The following is a 15,021-nucleotide window of genomic DNA, read 5'->3' as shown; positions in this document are numbered from 1 at the left end:
AATTTTGTAATGTAATGACTGTGACAACTTACGGTGGGGAATAAAAGTATTTAGTCAGTCACCAATTGTGCAAGTTCTCCCACTTAAAAAGATGAGAGAGGCCTGTAATTGATGAGATGATGAGAGACAAAATGAGAAAAAAAAAAACGTTTTCTTTAAGTCTTCACAAGGTTGGCACACATCGTTGCTGGTATGTTGGCCCATTCCTCCATGCATATCTCCTCTAGAGCAGTGATGTTTTGGGGCTGTTGGCGGGCAACACAGACTTTCAACTCCCTCCAAAGGTTTTCTATGGAGTTGAGATCTGGAGACTGGCTAGGCCACTCCAGGACCTTAAAATGCTTCTTACGAAGCCACTCCTTTGTTGCCCTGGCTGTGCTTGGGATCATTGTCATGCTGAAAGACCCAGCCACGTTTCATCTTCAATGCCCTTGCTGACTGAAGGAGGTTTGCACTCAAAATCTCACAATACATGGCCCCATTCATTCTTTCATGTACACGGACCAGTCGTCCTAGTCCCTTTGCAGAGAAACAGCCCCAAAGCATGATGTTGCCACCCCCATGCTTCACAGTTGGTATGGTGTTCTTTGGATGCAACTCAGCATTCACTCTCCAACGAGTTGTGTTTGTACCAAACAGTTCTACTTTGGTTTCATCTGACCATAAGACATTCTCCCAATACTCTTCCAGAACATCCAAATACTCTCTAGCGAACTTCAGACACACCCGGATATGTACTGGCTTAAGCAGAGGAACACGTCTGGCACTGCAAGATCTGAGTCCCTGGCGGCGTAGTGTGTTACTGACGGTAGCCTTTGTAATATTGGTCCCAGCTTTCTGCAGATCATTCACTAGGTCCCCCTGTGTGGTTCTGGGATTTTTGCTCATCGTTCTTGTGATCATTTTGATCCCACTGGCAGAGATCTTGCGTGGAGCCCCTGATCGAGGGAGATTAGCAGTGGTCTTGTAGGTCTCCTATTTTCTGATTATTGCTCCCAAAGTAGATTTCTTCACACCAAGCTGCTTGCCTATTGCAGATTCAGTCTTCCCAGCCTGGTGCAGGCCTACAATTTTGTTTCTGGTGTCCTTCGACAGCTCTTTGGTCTTCACCATAGTGGAGTTTGGAGTGTGACTGTTTGAGGTTGTGGGCAGGTGTCTTTTATACTGTTACCGAGTTCAACCAGGTGCCATTAATACAGGTAATGAGTGGAGGACAGAGAAGCCTCTTAAAGAAGTTACAGGTCTGTGACAGCCAGAAATCTTGCTTGTGTGTAGGTGACCAAATACTTATTTTCCACCATTATTTGCAAATAAATTCTTTAAAAATCAGACAATGTGATTTTCAGAATTTTTTTTTCATTTTGTCTCTCATAGTTGAGGTCTACCTATGATGTCAATTATAGGCCTCTCTCATCTTTTTAAGTGGGAGAACTTGCACAATTGGTGACTGACTAAATACTTTTTTCCCCACTGTACATAGGACATGTTATAGTTACCTTTGTCACCCGGCTCTCCCTTAGGTCCAGGGTCTCCAGGTTTGCTAGGCATACAGGGCACTGTATCACCTATGCAGGGAGCAAGATGACCTCTGGTAAATTTGTCGAAAGCAATCAATTTTAGTGAATAGCGAACCAACAAACTAGGGACCTAAGAAAAGTGTTATAAACTAAAACCTAATGAATGAGTTCAAAGAAAAAAAAAAAGCGTGAACAGTTGAACCTTATACATTGATTCGAACTAAACGTTATCAGTTGTACAAATATACACACATATGACCACCTTAAAACTAAATAAAAACTACATTATGCCACATTTACTATTAGTATTTTTGACTGGATTTACAGTAAACAAATTTGATAGTTCTAAGTGAAAATTTGTATGTAATTTGACCAGGAGTGCCCAAACCTGCATTAGACTGTATATATAAATTTATAATAATGAATTATTATATAAGCTATATTACTGACTATGTTGTCAAACTACTACTACTACAACTAGCAATAATAATAGTGAGATATATATTTTAAAATCGTTTGATAATATGACTTCTATTTATTTGTCCTCAGTTTGCATGCCTATAGAACAAATGGGATTTATGAAATTAGCAGCCTTAGGCTTTTTTGTGCTAAACTGCAGGGAAAATCCACCTAAAGAAGCACTTAACACACTCAATTAAAAGGATCTTTGTAACCAAAAGTGATGCCACTGCATTCCTTTTAGGTGAGTATGTAGTTTCACCCAGGTTGTACAATAAGCTTGAAAAAAAATCAGGCATTGTTTACAGTCCTGGGATTACAAAAAAAATGTACTGGTTGCCTTCTAACCTTGAACTCCTTTAAGCCCTTTAACTCCTTTCTGTCCTTGGGGTCCTGGGTCCCCTATTTTCCCTCGTTGACCAATTGGTCCAGGCACTCCTCTGCCTTGTGGTCCAGTTACACCGTTCGGACCCTTAAATCCAGGGTTACCTGGAAACCCTCTTTCACCAGGGCAACCCGAAAAACTATCACCCTGAAAAAGGGAATAGCAAAAGGAATAGCCAGTCATTCAATGTGAAAGATGACCTTACATCATTCAGAACACCTAGACAGAGATCTTTACTATTTATAAATAATTAACCCACATAGACAAGTATCCTATCTATGTATCTATCGATCCAATTATTCTCTAGTGATGTATCAACTCATCAATTGACCCATGTTTATGTGCACGGTTCAACCCCCAAAGGCACCAAGCCACGGACACAGACTAGATCTAATAATTTATCACAGTTAAACATTACCACGTTTAGCTACATAACTCCTTCTCTGAAATCCTTTGAAGACTGACCTCTGGACCAGTATCTCCAGGAGGACCAGGTTGTCCATTTTCCCCTTGCTTGCCTGGAAATCCACGCTGACCAGATGGTCCAACTAGGCCAAAAGCTCCCTTTATGCCTTCGACAGAGTAAGCATTACTTAGGTTTCCAGTTTTAAACATTTATGGGAGTATTTCTAAGCCTAGTGTTATGTTTATGACATACCCTTGCAGTTTGTCACACACAAGTCTCCTTTTTCCCCTTTCCTCCCTCTGAGACCTGGAAAACCTCTACTGCCCTGTAAAACACACATGCACAAACACACACACACAAATATGATATGAAGACACTAGTATTGTGCAAAAAAACCCCACAGTATCAACTCTCTTTAACCTCTTAAAAAGCCTATGGCCTGCAAAAGTCCCTGTAGTTCCTGAGTGTGTAATAAGCCTTGGAGTGAGTCACTATGAGGTGAGTATACTCACATGTAATCCTTCCTGTCCCATGTCTCCAGTGGAACCAGTTTCACCTTGTAGACCAGGGGGCCCTGGCTTTCCTGGGTCACCAGGATCACCAGGGGCACCTGGAAAACCTTTAGGACCGGGAACATCAGGAACAGGATCGCAAGCACACCAACCATCATAACCTAAAACATGACAGACACAACAGTTATGAAACCGGAACCCCTGCAACCATGGTCTGTACATCAGAAGTCTACATAACTATTTTAAAAAGCTTCCTTAACAGAAAATTATATATACTATTAAATACATGTTTGACCTCACCTACTCATAACAATTTCCAGCTCAGTAATATTGCATGACACATACTAAGTTTAATTTTCTTTGCATTTGCATAGCATTTGGTAGACATTCTTACTTAAAGCACTGTAACAGCGTTTACTGTTTAATAATGCTACAGAGGTAGATAAATGCATTGTTATTGCATTGTTCCTGTCTGGTGGATATCTGAACCTTAGTCTGCTATGTGGTGTGCTACTCACAGAGCTATACCAAACACTTTGCATTTATAAGCCACCCTTATATACTCTTGAGTGTATTTGTATCTTGTACTGCAGATAGGCTGCAGCCATTCTGAGCCATTGTCTCCCTTCTATCACCTCCAACATAAACCACTGAAAGCTGTTTCATCTCTGACCTGTACCAGTTCTGAAAATGTAAATGTGTTATGCCACACTCAGTCGCTATAATACTAATACTATAATAATTTTGAAAAATAGATATTATGTATAATGTGTCATAGGTGTGTGTTTAATACTGGTTCAATTCCATAATTTCCTTGATGTTTTCTGTTAAACAGCTTTAATGGTAAAGATTGCAAGTTTATAAAGGTTTGGAATGATACAGCAGCCGACATTCAACAAGAATCAAGGTGACCCTAATAAGTACAGGAAAGCCATGGTTTGTGTTTATCAACTGCATCAATGTAGGCAGGATCTTAAAAAATATGATTATATTTGCTCTAAGTATGAACCTAAAGATTCTCACCTTTATTGCCTTTATTGCCAATCTGTCCCGGTAGGCCCCTCCCTCCTTTCTCTCCAGAAACTCCTATTGGGCCAGGGATGCATTTGTAACCTAAATCACAAAAGACACAAAACACTAGTCTTCAATTATTTGATATTTGACTTATTGGTCCACCTTGCATGTAAAACCTTAACTCTTTGTAAAATATTAACAAAGCAGTCCTAACGACACAGTATGCATTACTAATTAAAGACAGATCTATAAATTGAACTAATAAACTTCTCTACAGGTCCCCCTTGTGCCATCAAAATAGCTCTGACACATTGAGGCATGGACTCCACAAGATCTCTAAAGCTCTGTGGGTTCTGACACTAAGTGGAACAGTGGATCCTTTTCGCAGTGTGGCAGGGTGCATGATTCCTGCTAAAAGAGGCCACTGCCAGTATGGAAATACAGTTGCCATGAACAATATTTAGATAGGTTGTACATGCATTGAAGAATGCAAAATACAAAGAAATAAAAAGATTTAATTATTTCAAGTTATTTACACTACACTACCCTGGATACACTCACCAGGGTTTCCAGGAAGCCCCTTTTTTCCTTTTTGTCCCACAGGGCCCTCTTTCCCAGGCTCCCCAGGGGTTAGGACTTTAATCACTCTCTGTCCGGGCTCCCCTTTACAACCTTTTAGTCCTGGAGGACCCATATTACCTGGGACACCCATGTCCCCTACAGCAGAGAGAGAGAGAGAGAGAGAGAGAGAGAGAGAGAGAGAGAGAGATACAGAGAAAGAGAGAGAGAGAGAGAGAGAAAGAGAAATTAAAAGTTTATTATCATTGTATTTTAAAGCTATAGAAAACAAAAGGGAGTGTGTTACCATGAAATAACAGCACTGCAGTGATGAAGCAGAAGGAGAATGTCGTGTTCATCACAGCCATGCTGTAAACAGTATTTAATGCTTTTTAATGTTATCTCATCCAGCTTCCTTTCCCACTCGTAATATCTCTGTTGTTTGTTTTCTTTTAATGTGTTTTCTTGTTTTAATCCTTTTAGTTTCCTTTTAGGTTATTCTTGTTTTTTTATGCTCAGGGCAATTATGTTATTCTTGGTTCATTATAGCCATGAAGTTAAGCGGAGTGAAACAGTGTGAAAAAAACTTGCTGTTATGGCGAAATCACAGCACAGTTGAAACGCTTCTTAAACCGATCAGCTTGCGAACTGTTGTTCAAACACCAACAAATAGCAAATGAATACTCTCCAGTTTGGCATAACACATAATAGAGCACTATGCATACTTCTGAGTAATTACATAGGCACATGCCAGGCATTACAGAGGATTGTGTATAACACATTATAAAGACATTATTAATCATTATGAATATAGGATTAATAGGAAGTGTTACCACCAATTCACGCACGTACCTGGTACACATATTCCTGGAGGACCTGGTGGGCCAGGCGGGCCTATCACTCCAGTGTCTCCTTTGAGACCAGAAAACCCCCTCATTCCTGGATCTCCATTGGGTCCTAAAATGTACCACGAAATCACACATTACTGTATTTTAGAGTTCAATGCGTGAATATTTTCTCTCAAATGCCTAGAATCTTTATCCCTGCTATAAATACTCTATTAAAGTTTGGTTAGTCAGTGCTGATGTTCCACTTCCATCCACTAGAGTGGATGTTTTTATGGTGTTTAAAAAAAACACTAAAGTTAAAGCTAAACCTGGTACATGGTGATTGTCCTCCTTTTCCATATAATGACCAATATAGCAGCAGATTACAGATGACCTGATTTCCAAAAACCTAGAGTTAGATAAATTAAAGAGGTTGAAGACAGGTTTCTTTACAATTTTAAGCACTTTACCTTAAATACTTACTATTTTTATTAAAATAAAGTTTTAAAATACCAAAAATGGCTTAAAGAAGTTTAGTTTCACAGTTCTTGTTAAGTCATTTCTTAATAACACTCTATATTTGACATTTAAGCAGAATTGAGCAGAATTTCAAGCATGTTTTTGACAGGGCTATGGTAAGGTTTTTGGTTAGGCTATTTCAAAAGCTTAATGTTTTATCCATTGGACAACAATCATGTGTTTGGGGTCACTGTCCTGCTTAGCTTTTTCTTTATTCCATCCACATGCACCACTTCCACTTGGAGCAAAACAGCACCAGAGCATGATACTATCACCACCATGCTTATCAATTGGTACGGTGTTCTTGGAGTTGAATACCTTTATTTCTCCAACCATACTCCTGGTCGTTGCGACCAAACAACCAAATCTTTGTCACAAAGATGGACCTCTAGAGCTCCAAGGAACCACTTATTTTTCAACACAGACACCATTTAAAAAATATGAACCACTAACAGAATGAACCAACTCATGGCTGACACAGATTGACCTTTGTGAAGAAATTTATTCTTTTACATCTTATGTTTCTGAAAATTATGTTTAGAAGATTTTTATGTTGACAGATCAATTAACCATTCTAACTGTTAAATTAATTTGGCAAAAAAGTCACTTGTGAGGAATAAACTAGCCTGTCAGACCCTTAAACAAGCCCCCAAAATTCCACATAGTTTTTTTTATCCTTCTTTTAGTTCTTACAGATCACAGTTATTGCTAAAACAAAAATACATCCTTTGTTTTTAATAACTAGTAAATAGAATAATTCTTGATTTGTAAGATTCTAAGATGAGCACAATGTTCATCAGAAAAAGCAGAAATGTGAACAGGTGCAAAACATGGATGACACTGAATGTCCTACCTGTTATATTTAAATAATGATATGTTGTCTCGCCCTGAGGACCAGGATCTCCTGGGAATCCCTGTTCCACATTTACAAACACACTATTAGTGACAACACTTATCTACAATGCAAAGCTTTGAAAATATGATTTTGTTATTATATTATACTATAATTGAAAATATGTCCACATTGATACAACAGAATATTGTACCAATCCTAAAGGGACAGCTTAGTGAAAAAATGATAAAATAACATGATTTTACCCTTTATCGCTAGATGAGGATCTTAGTTTACAATGTTGCAAACAACACTGCACTTGAACTGTCATCTTATCTTTGTAAACACATGCTCAACATTATTTGCTTCAAATTTAGTATTACACTCCAAATTAAGATTTCAGAATAAGTTTCACTAGTAAATGTCATGCCATTTTCATCATTTTCACCATTTATGTGAAGTTTTACACAGTTTAGCTCAGTTGCTGATGAAGTGCAAGTTTACCACCTATAAGTATGTTTGCAAAAACATTCTGAAATGATCTTGAGTAAAACAAACAAAAGAAAACCTTTCGTCCTTTGTTTCCATTAAGACCAGGGAGACCAAGACCACCAAGCTCTCCCTGTAAGTACAAATAGAAAGTTAACACTATAATTACTCTCTCACACACAGAAATGCACACACATGCTTTAACATGCACACTGTCTTGTACCTGAAGTCCTTGTCTGCCAGCAAATCCAGGATAGCCAGGGTCACCCTTAGAAGTAGTGAGAGTACGCAAAAAGTAAAATACAGATGCTGCTGCACTATGTATATGCTGCAAAAAACTGTATCCTGGTGTGGATAAAAAAAAAACAGACTTACTCTAGGTCCTGGAAGTCCCAAGATGCCTTTCTCTCCTTTTTCCCCAGGAAACCCATCAGTTCCCTGACAACCAAGACACATCAATGTCAGTGCTCAGTCTCTTTGAACAGCATTTCTACATTGTAAAAAATTATTTATTCCTTTGAGATTCTGTTTCATGTTGACATGACTGCATAATGAAATTCTGCAGATTTTCCAGGCTCAATGTCATACTTTAAATCTCCTGTTCTAATACATCCCAAAGATTTTCTATCGTATCATTTTCTATCGTATCATTCCCCTATTACACAATTACATCAGCTTCACCTGCCTGGACTGTTGACACAAGGTAAGCTGGGTTGATGGATTCTGACCATACCGCCTGTGTGCCTCAGCTGCTTTAAAATATGACATGCTATGTATTCTGAGATAATTTTTTAATTGTACTAATTGTAGCGGTACGTTACCTCTCTGTCACATTTTTCCCAATATTTTAATGATTGATGTGAATGTTAGACATGGTGATACCTCAGTTAGAGTTCTACACCAGTCATGGCTAGATAAGACCAGTGAGCAGCATTCCTACTAATTCTAGAATTAGTTATGACCATAAGGTTCTGCATATGTATCATTTGCCAAATGGTTGAATCATCATTTTTCAGCTGGTTGTTTTTAAAAGATCAGCAGCATCAAGTACAATAAAAATTAGTTTAAAGCTTCCATTTTACTGCTACAGTATAGTTACATTAGACTTTTAAAAGATACTAGGTATGCAGCACACACAAACACTTACAGTCGTGCCATTAGGCCCACGTTGTCCTTTAATTCCTTTCCTCCCCTTAAAGAAAAACATTATAATTGCATCCATTAAAACAATGTGTATGTATACATGCATGCATCATCCATAAATCTATATTAACAAGGGTGCAGTGACAAAACAAAAGTTACAAGGCGGTTGCTATGAATTTGCTAAGCAGTTACTAGGTTGTTGCTTAGTGGTTCAATACTGTTGCTAAGCAGTTACTATGTTATTCCAGGTGGTTGCTATAGTATTCCATAAGGTTTCTGGGCAGTCACTATGCTTTTGACACAGTTGATGTGCTGTTGCTAAGCAGTTTGTGAGTTGTCCCAAGTGTTTTTTTTTTTTAGGTGATTGTTATATGGTTGGTAATGTACTGCTGATGTTCGTATGTCATATGTAATAGCTTCTAGACTGTTGCCATGTGGCAAGAGAAATTACAATTCTAAGCCAAAAGCTAAATACAAATCCGAATTGCAACAGTCTGGAGTGGAAATATCTCGAGAACTACAGAGCAGAAAAACAAGAAGAAGGAAAAAGGATAAATCAGATAAATTACCCATTTTTAATTTTTTGGATTTTTTCCAAAAATCCTGGGGAGCAACCCTTATGAAAGAACACAATTGTGGGTAGAGCATGGATAACAGTCAATCGATTTTTACCTTGTATCCTTTAGGGTAGTACTCTTCTGGTGGCTCGACTATTTCAAAGGGGCCTGGAGGGCCCTTTTCTCCTGCGTCCCCCTTAGAAACATGACGGATACTTTTGAGTTTACTTTTGTGCAGACACATAAACACGTGCATATGTACAAACCCATGTACACTACAGGCCTCTGGACGTTTGCTGGAAAAAGCCTTCACACACCATCAAATAATTTCTTAAATTGACACATTTAATTCAATGTATTCACTTTAATGTAAGAATCTGTGAACATGAGGTTTATTAAGTAAGCTCAACTTTTTACAGTTCTGTTTAGTTGCTCAAGGGTCTGTAGCACCAACAAGTTGTCAGGTACGCGTCGCCGTGCCTACCCCGGGGATTAACTAAGATGGCCTGTCTTATATATATGGTAAACACTGCTGTCTCTTCATTCAGAAATGTACACAGTTTGATGCCAGGACTGGAAATGCCACTTGGTCCTGAGAACGTGGTGCTTCTTACTTGTAGTCAGTTTTCTGAGCCAGTATGTGCGTAATAACACTGGTGTGCATGGATAGTATCTAGAAGATATTGGGAAAATTTGCCAAATAGAAAGACTGTTGGAAGTGATGTTTTGCCTAACGCCACTGGTTGATATCAAAATGGGTAGCAAAGGTGAGGAAAGTCAACAGTTATACATGCTAGTCTAAAAGCCAGCTCTTGCTGACCGGCTTTACCATCTTTTCATCTCTCCAACATCCACTACCTTGAAAACAAACTGGACCACACAAAATGAACTCAGGGTCTACTGCATTTCTGTCTTTAAAGAGATATAGTGCAATTGCAGCATCCCGAATGAGCTTGATAACTGCACACCACAGTGACAGGATGGCAGCACTATCCTCGCGGTAGTAATCATTTTAAATATTTGTTTGCTATGTGTTGCTATATGTTGATTCTGTGTATGTTGATTCACGACAGCAATCAGAGCAGAGCTCATCAAATTATTCATGAACCTACCAAAAAAAAGCAGCGGGACCTTGCAGATCGAGTTTAAATAAATTCTTGGGTAAGCCCAGCTTATCCATTCACTTTTTGATTCTTTTTACATAAATTATTTAACAACTAACTAACTTATTAATACATGGATTTTTTATGGTTTAAATTCCTAAACTTAATGGGCAAAGCCTTGCAACAAATTACATGGTAATGGCCAAAATTAGTATATTTTTCAATCAATCAGACTTTCCTTCCTTCAAAACACATGCCAGACAAGCATCAAGAATCCTTAATCCTGGCACCCAAATAGTGGTGAAACAAACATTCTCTGCTGAGGTGCTCGCTGTCCAGAAACACTGTGCACCCAAGGCATCCAAGATAAACATCATAACAAACCTATCAGCAAATAGTTTGGAAACATAAGAGTGTGTCTCATAAAATTCTAAAATGTTTTCACTTTGGATTTTTTTTAAATCAATTTTACTTTTGATAAATACAAACTTCAGTACCTCAAATGTCTATTAGTTCTCTCTGTTAGTTACAAAGGTTGGTGCAGTATGGAAAAGACCAAATAGTCATTACAGATTAAGATAGAACAAAATTATTGGAATAGAAAAACAAAAAAACTGTTAAAAATACTGTTGCTTTGGCTTTTGGCTTGTAGTGTATATGTACTCGCTGAGACAATTCTGCCCACCCAAATCTCACCTCTTCACCTTTCAGACCAGTTATTTGTCTTCCTGCGTCTCCCTAGAGCGAAAATGGAAATAATGTTAGCTATAGTAAGTGATCATCTCAAACCAGTGTTTTTTTTATTAGAATATTCATATTATAAAAAATATTCATAAAATACTTAAATAATTAATAATAGTAACAAAGCAAAACTCACTGGAGGCCCTCTAAGACCAGGGTCACCATCTAAACCCTACAGGAAAAAGACAGACAGGTGGAATAATGAACAGAGAGAAAGACAGACAGGCAGGTTGACAGGGATGGCAAGTAGCGAACATTCACATTGCTGAACATCACCAGTTTTCTGGAAAACGGTATCCTTACCACCACTTTCTTAAAACTAGTAAATAACTGGAAACCAACACAGGTAAACAGGAGTGGGGTTGTTGATTTTATATGGGCGGTGTCAGTTTTTATTTTCCAATAAATTACTTTGATTAATACAATGATTTTGATACTGATGAGAACCAAATATTACCACAATTATCATCTGAAACTGAATATGAAACTTATTTAGGTAGACTTATTTAGTTTTAGCAGGGACTTAAATGTGAAGTATATTTTTTTGAAGATTGAGTTTGTAGGCATTATTTACACTCAGTCTGATGGTTGCACTAACTAACAGTGTATTTATTTTACATGAAGCAAATACATGAATTTTACAAAAAAATTCACAAAAAAACTGTATTTAACCATGCTGAAATTACATGAGTAATCTGATTCCTCTTTTTCATTCTTTTTATTCATTAGTGTGTCTTTTAGGGGTATGGAATAATTTTTATATATGCTAAATTATACTTTGAACACTTTCTACATAAAATAATATAATAATAATAATAATAATCATCATCATAATAACAGTAATAATTTAACCCCCCTGTTTTAATTGTACAGCTGTATGCAATCGAATTGTACATGTGCACACTCCCATTATATATTGTATACAATCAACGTCTTGCCAAATTTAATCTCTATTTTTATATTTAATATTGTGTGGTTATGTGAGGAAAATCATCAAAACATCTTACTGAGATTCCAGGCTCCCCAAAAAACCCTGGTGAACCTTGTTGTCCACAAGGTCCATTAATTCCCTGTCAAGAGCAAGAAAACAAAATAATTTAATATCAAAATAACAAAAAAGAAGTGAAATATATTAGTGGTGGTATTAACTGGTCCTATACAGTTCAGTGTTTTGCCTACTCGAACAATTCAAGTAATCCAAATATCAGTTTAGTTATTTTTTTTATTTCACTTTTGATTAATACAAACTACAGTACCTCAAATGTCTCTATTATCTCTCTCTGTTAGTTACACAGGTAGATGATGTATCTTTAGGATTGGTGCAGTGTGGAACAGAACAGTCTGTGGTGTCGTTACCAACTATGCTAGACCACCCCTACATATTTCTTTAATGAACATATTAAGATAGAACAAAACTATTGGAAAAGGAAAACAAAAATAGTGTTGTTTTTGCTTTTGGCTTGTAGTGTATATGTACTCGCTGAGGCAATTGTTTCAACAATTCAAGTAATCCAAATATCAATTTAGTTAATTAGCTAAATTAGGAATGTTAATGCTAATAGTTACCACTGCTTAAAATGTTACATGCTACAAATAAAATAAAATGGCTTCGGTTAGCATGACTCCAGGGTTAACATGTTTCTGTTTTATTTCTGTCTCTAGTATTTGAGTTGAGGGTGGATTTGAGCTTAGTAGTATGGCAAAATTCCAGGAGCAGGCAGTTGATGTGACCAGCACCCATATTCTGACCAAAGAAAATGCAAATAAAGACATGTAATGTCTTATTGAACTTACTTTTGGCCCAGGCTTACCAGGTGGTCCAACACAACCCTGTCAAACAGAGATCAAAACACAGAAAACACAAAAGAATTATTACTTTCATTATTAACTGTCAATCTGCCACAAATAACTTTTTGTTGTTGAAACATTTGTTTCAAAAAGACCAAGATCAACACAAACACATTGTGTTGGTTTGTTCTTGCAATATACAGTGAGTTAAGAAAATGATATGTAAGCAGACCACATTGGGTGTTTTGAAGGGGCAAACTAAGAAACTGTGTTTTATTTTATTAGTGTTTTAGCTTTTTACAGTATGTAAAGATTAAACATATCAGATGACTGAAGAATTTTATTAGTTCTCCAGAAGTATTGTTACATTGTTTTGCTTGATGTTTTTGCTTCAACTGAGTGATTTGGAGAGCCAAAAGAGATGTTCAACTTACAGGAGGACCAGGATAGCAATTATATCTGTATGCAGGATCTCCTTTGGGTCCTTTTATTCCTTGACAACCCTGTACACAGTAAAAATGACATGTCATAAAAAGTGAGCTATTTTTGAATCAATGTATAACTCAAGCAATGGAAGAATAGAAAACCAGAGCACTCCAGGCTGTTCTTACCACTGGTGCAGGTCTGCACTGTTCCCCTGGAAGGCCATGGGGTCCCCTGTCACCCTGGATTCCTTTACAGCCATCTAATCCCGGAAGGCCAGGAAGACCACCATATCCGGGATGACCCTGCAAAATCAAAGTCAGAAGATATGAAAAGTCAGAGGAGAAATGACTCAATAATGATTAGATAATGTCAGTGCTGTTGCTTCACAGGAGCACAGTGAACACGTTTACTATACTATCACTATACATCATTCATACGGAAACTCTTGGTTACTCAGTGGTCCAGCCTATCCAGTTGAATCTTCTTTTGAGGCCAACACTGCGACAACAATCTAAGAAATGACTGAGTTAAAAAAAAAAACTATTTCCAACCTGGCTTTCCAGGTAAATATGATTATTTTAGCATATTTTACTATGTTTACATATTTATAAGAACACTTGTAGCTTGTAGCCTCTCCACAGGAGTAACTGAATGTGCGAACACAAGCACTGTCACATTAAAATACAGGGGTGTACATTTTTACAAAGTACATACGTCACAGAAGTTCAATTTTGAAGTTAGAAGTTGGATTTTTTCTTGGCTGCAAACTAAACAATTGATAACCTTCTGTGTTTCTGTACACTTACAGGAACACCTTGCAATCCAGGGAAGCCAGGTCTTCCAGGAGATCCCTGAAATAAAAACATAGGCAAACTGTGTAATAATAATGTAATATGATAATATTTGTTTTCTAAAAAGAGGCATAATTACATAGTTTACATACTTGCTATAGCTAGTGCTATTGTCACTAAATATAAATAACTTGATTTAGGTGTATGTTTGAATGAGTGTCGATAAATAGCTGTTACTTACTATTTCTCCTTTTTTTCCAGACTCGCCAGGAAATCCTTCATATCCACGGAATCCCTTCTCTCCAGGAGACCCTGAGTTGCCTGGAAAACCTGGAGGCCCCTGAGGACCCTGACTCCCTGAAACACCAGGCAAACCCTATGGGGAATATATGTACAATCATGACTGCAAACCATTGTGAAGAAGACTGTAAGAATGTAAAAGGAGTAGGTCAACCAAAAGGCAGCAACCTTTGGATCTTGATGTTGATCAGCACCATGTCTCTTTTTCCATAACACTAAATGCATTATAGGCTCTGTGCCTATACGTTTGCGTTGTATATACAGTATATACTGTATATGTATGTATTACACCCAACTATAAGAATATAAAACAGTTGTTTCACTTTACCTATTCATTGGTGTGTTTTACCTAAATATTAGTGCCTAAATAGTAGTAAACTACTTGTAGGACAACTACTTGTCTTTTAACGTTAGCTCTGTCAAACTAGCAGTGTTTCAAGAGTCTTCAATACAGAGACATATTTAATGTGCCAATGGACTGTGACTCACTGTCTGGGGAATGCAGATTAATTCACTGTAAGTCAAACATTTTGCCACTAGAGGGCAGCACAATGTTGCTCCCAAGCTAATTTTACAGCAGTCCAGTCCCTAATGCTTCAACTGAAGCAAACACAAAAACCTAAGCTAGATGTAAGCCCATATTCTGAAATCAGG

At 37.5% G+C, this 15,021-nt stretch overlaps 1 protein-coding gene across 1 annotated transcript in view; it reads right to left on the bottom strand.

The window, feature by feature from the left end:
- col4a4 (collagen, type IV, alpha 4) overlaps window positions 1-15,021 on the bottom strand; it is a 52,083-nt gene that overhangs the window by 16,049 nt on the left and 21,013 nt on the right. Inside the window, exons 9-29 of the mRNA XM_072690913.1 lie at window positions 14,309-14,443; window positions 14,083-14,127; window positions 13,462-13,578; window positions 13,285-13,353; window positions 12,857-12,892; window positions 12,070-12,132; window positions 11,199-11,234; window positions 11,018-11,059; window positions 9,334-9,414; window positions 7,894-7,956; window positions 7,742-7,786; window positions 7,598-7,651; window positions 7,051-7,111; window positions 5,704-5,808; window positions 4,855-5,010; window positions 4,303-4,392; window positions 3,280-3,440; window positions 3,020-3,092; window positions 2,827-2,933; window positions 2,325-2,508; window positions 1,497-1,565 (exon numbers count right to left, since the gene is read on the bottom strand). Coding sequence (XP_072547014.1) covers window positions 1,497-1,565; window positions 2,325-2,508; window positions 2,827-2,933; window positions 3,020-3,092; window positions 3,280-3,440; window positions 4,303-4,392; window positions 4,855-5,010; window positions 5,704-5,808; window positions 7,051-7,111; window positions 7,598-7,651; window positions 7,742-7,786; window positions 7,894-7,956; window positions 9,334-9,414; window positions 11,018-11,059; window positions 11,199-11,234; window positions 12,070-12,132; window positions 12,857-12,892; window positions 13,285-13,353; window positions 13,462-13,578; window positions 14,083-14,127; window positions 14,309-14,443 — 1,792 coding nt within the window. The remainder of the gene's footprint in view (window positions 1-1,496; window positions 1,566-2,324; window positions 2,509-2,826; window positions 2,934-3,019; window positions 3,093-3,279; window positions 3,441-4,302; window positions 4,393-4,854; window positions 5,011-5,703; window positions 5,809-7,050; window positions 7,112-7,597; window positions 7,652-7,741; window positions 7,787-7,893; window positions 7,957-9,333; window positions 9,415-11,017; window positions 11,060-11,198; window positions 11,235-12,069; window positions 12,133-12,856; window positions 12,893-13,284; window positions 13,354-13,461; window positions 13,579-14,082; window positions 14,128-14,308; window positions 14,444-15,021) is intronic.

The sequence above is a fragment of the Salminus brasiliensis genome, chromosome 11 (assembly GCF_030463535.1).
Source record: "Salminus brasiliensis chromosome 11, fSalBra1.hap2, whole genome shotgun sequence".
In the NCBI taxonomy this organism is placed as follows: domain Eukaryota; kingdom Metazoa; phylum Chordata; class Actinopteri; order Characiformes; family Bryconidae; genus Salminus; species Salminus brasiliensis.
The sequence above is the reverse complement of the archived record's forward strand: the minus strand, read 5'-3'. Positions and strand labels throughout refer to the sequence as shown.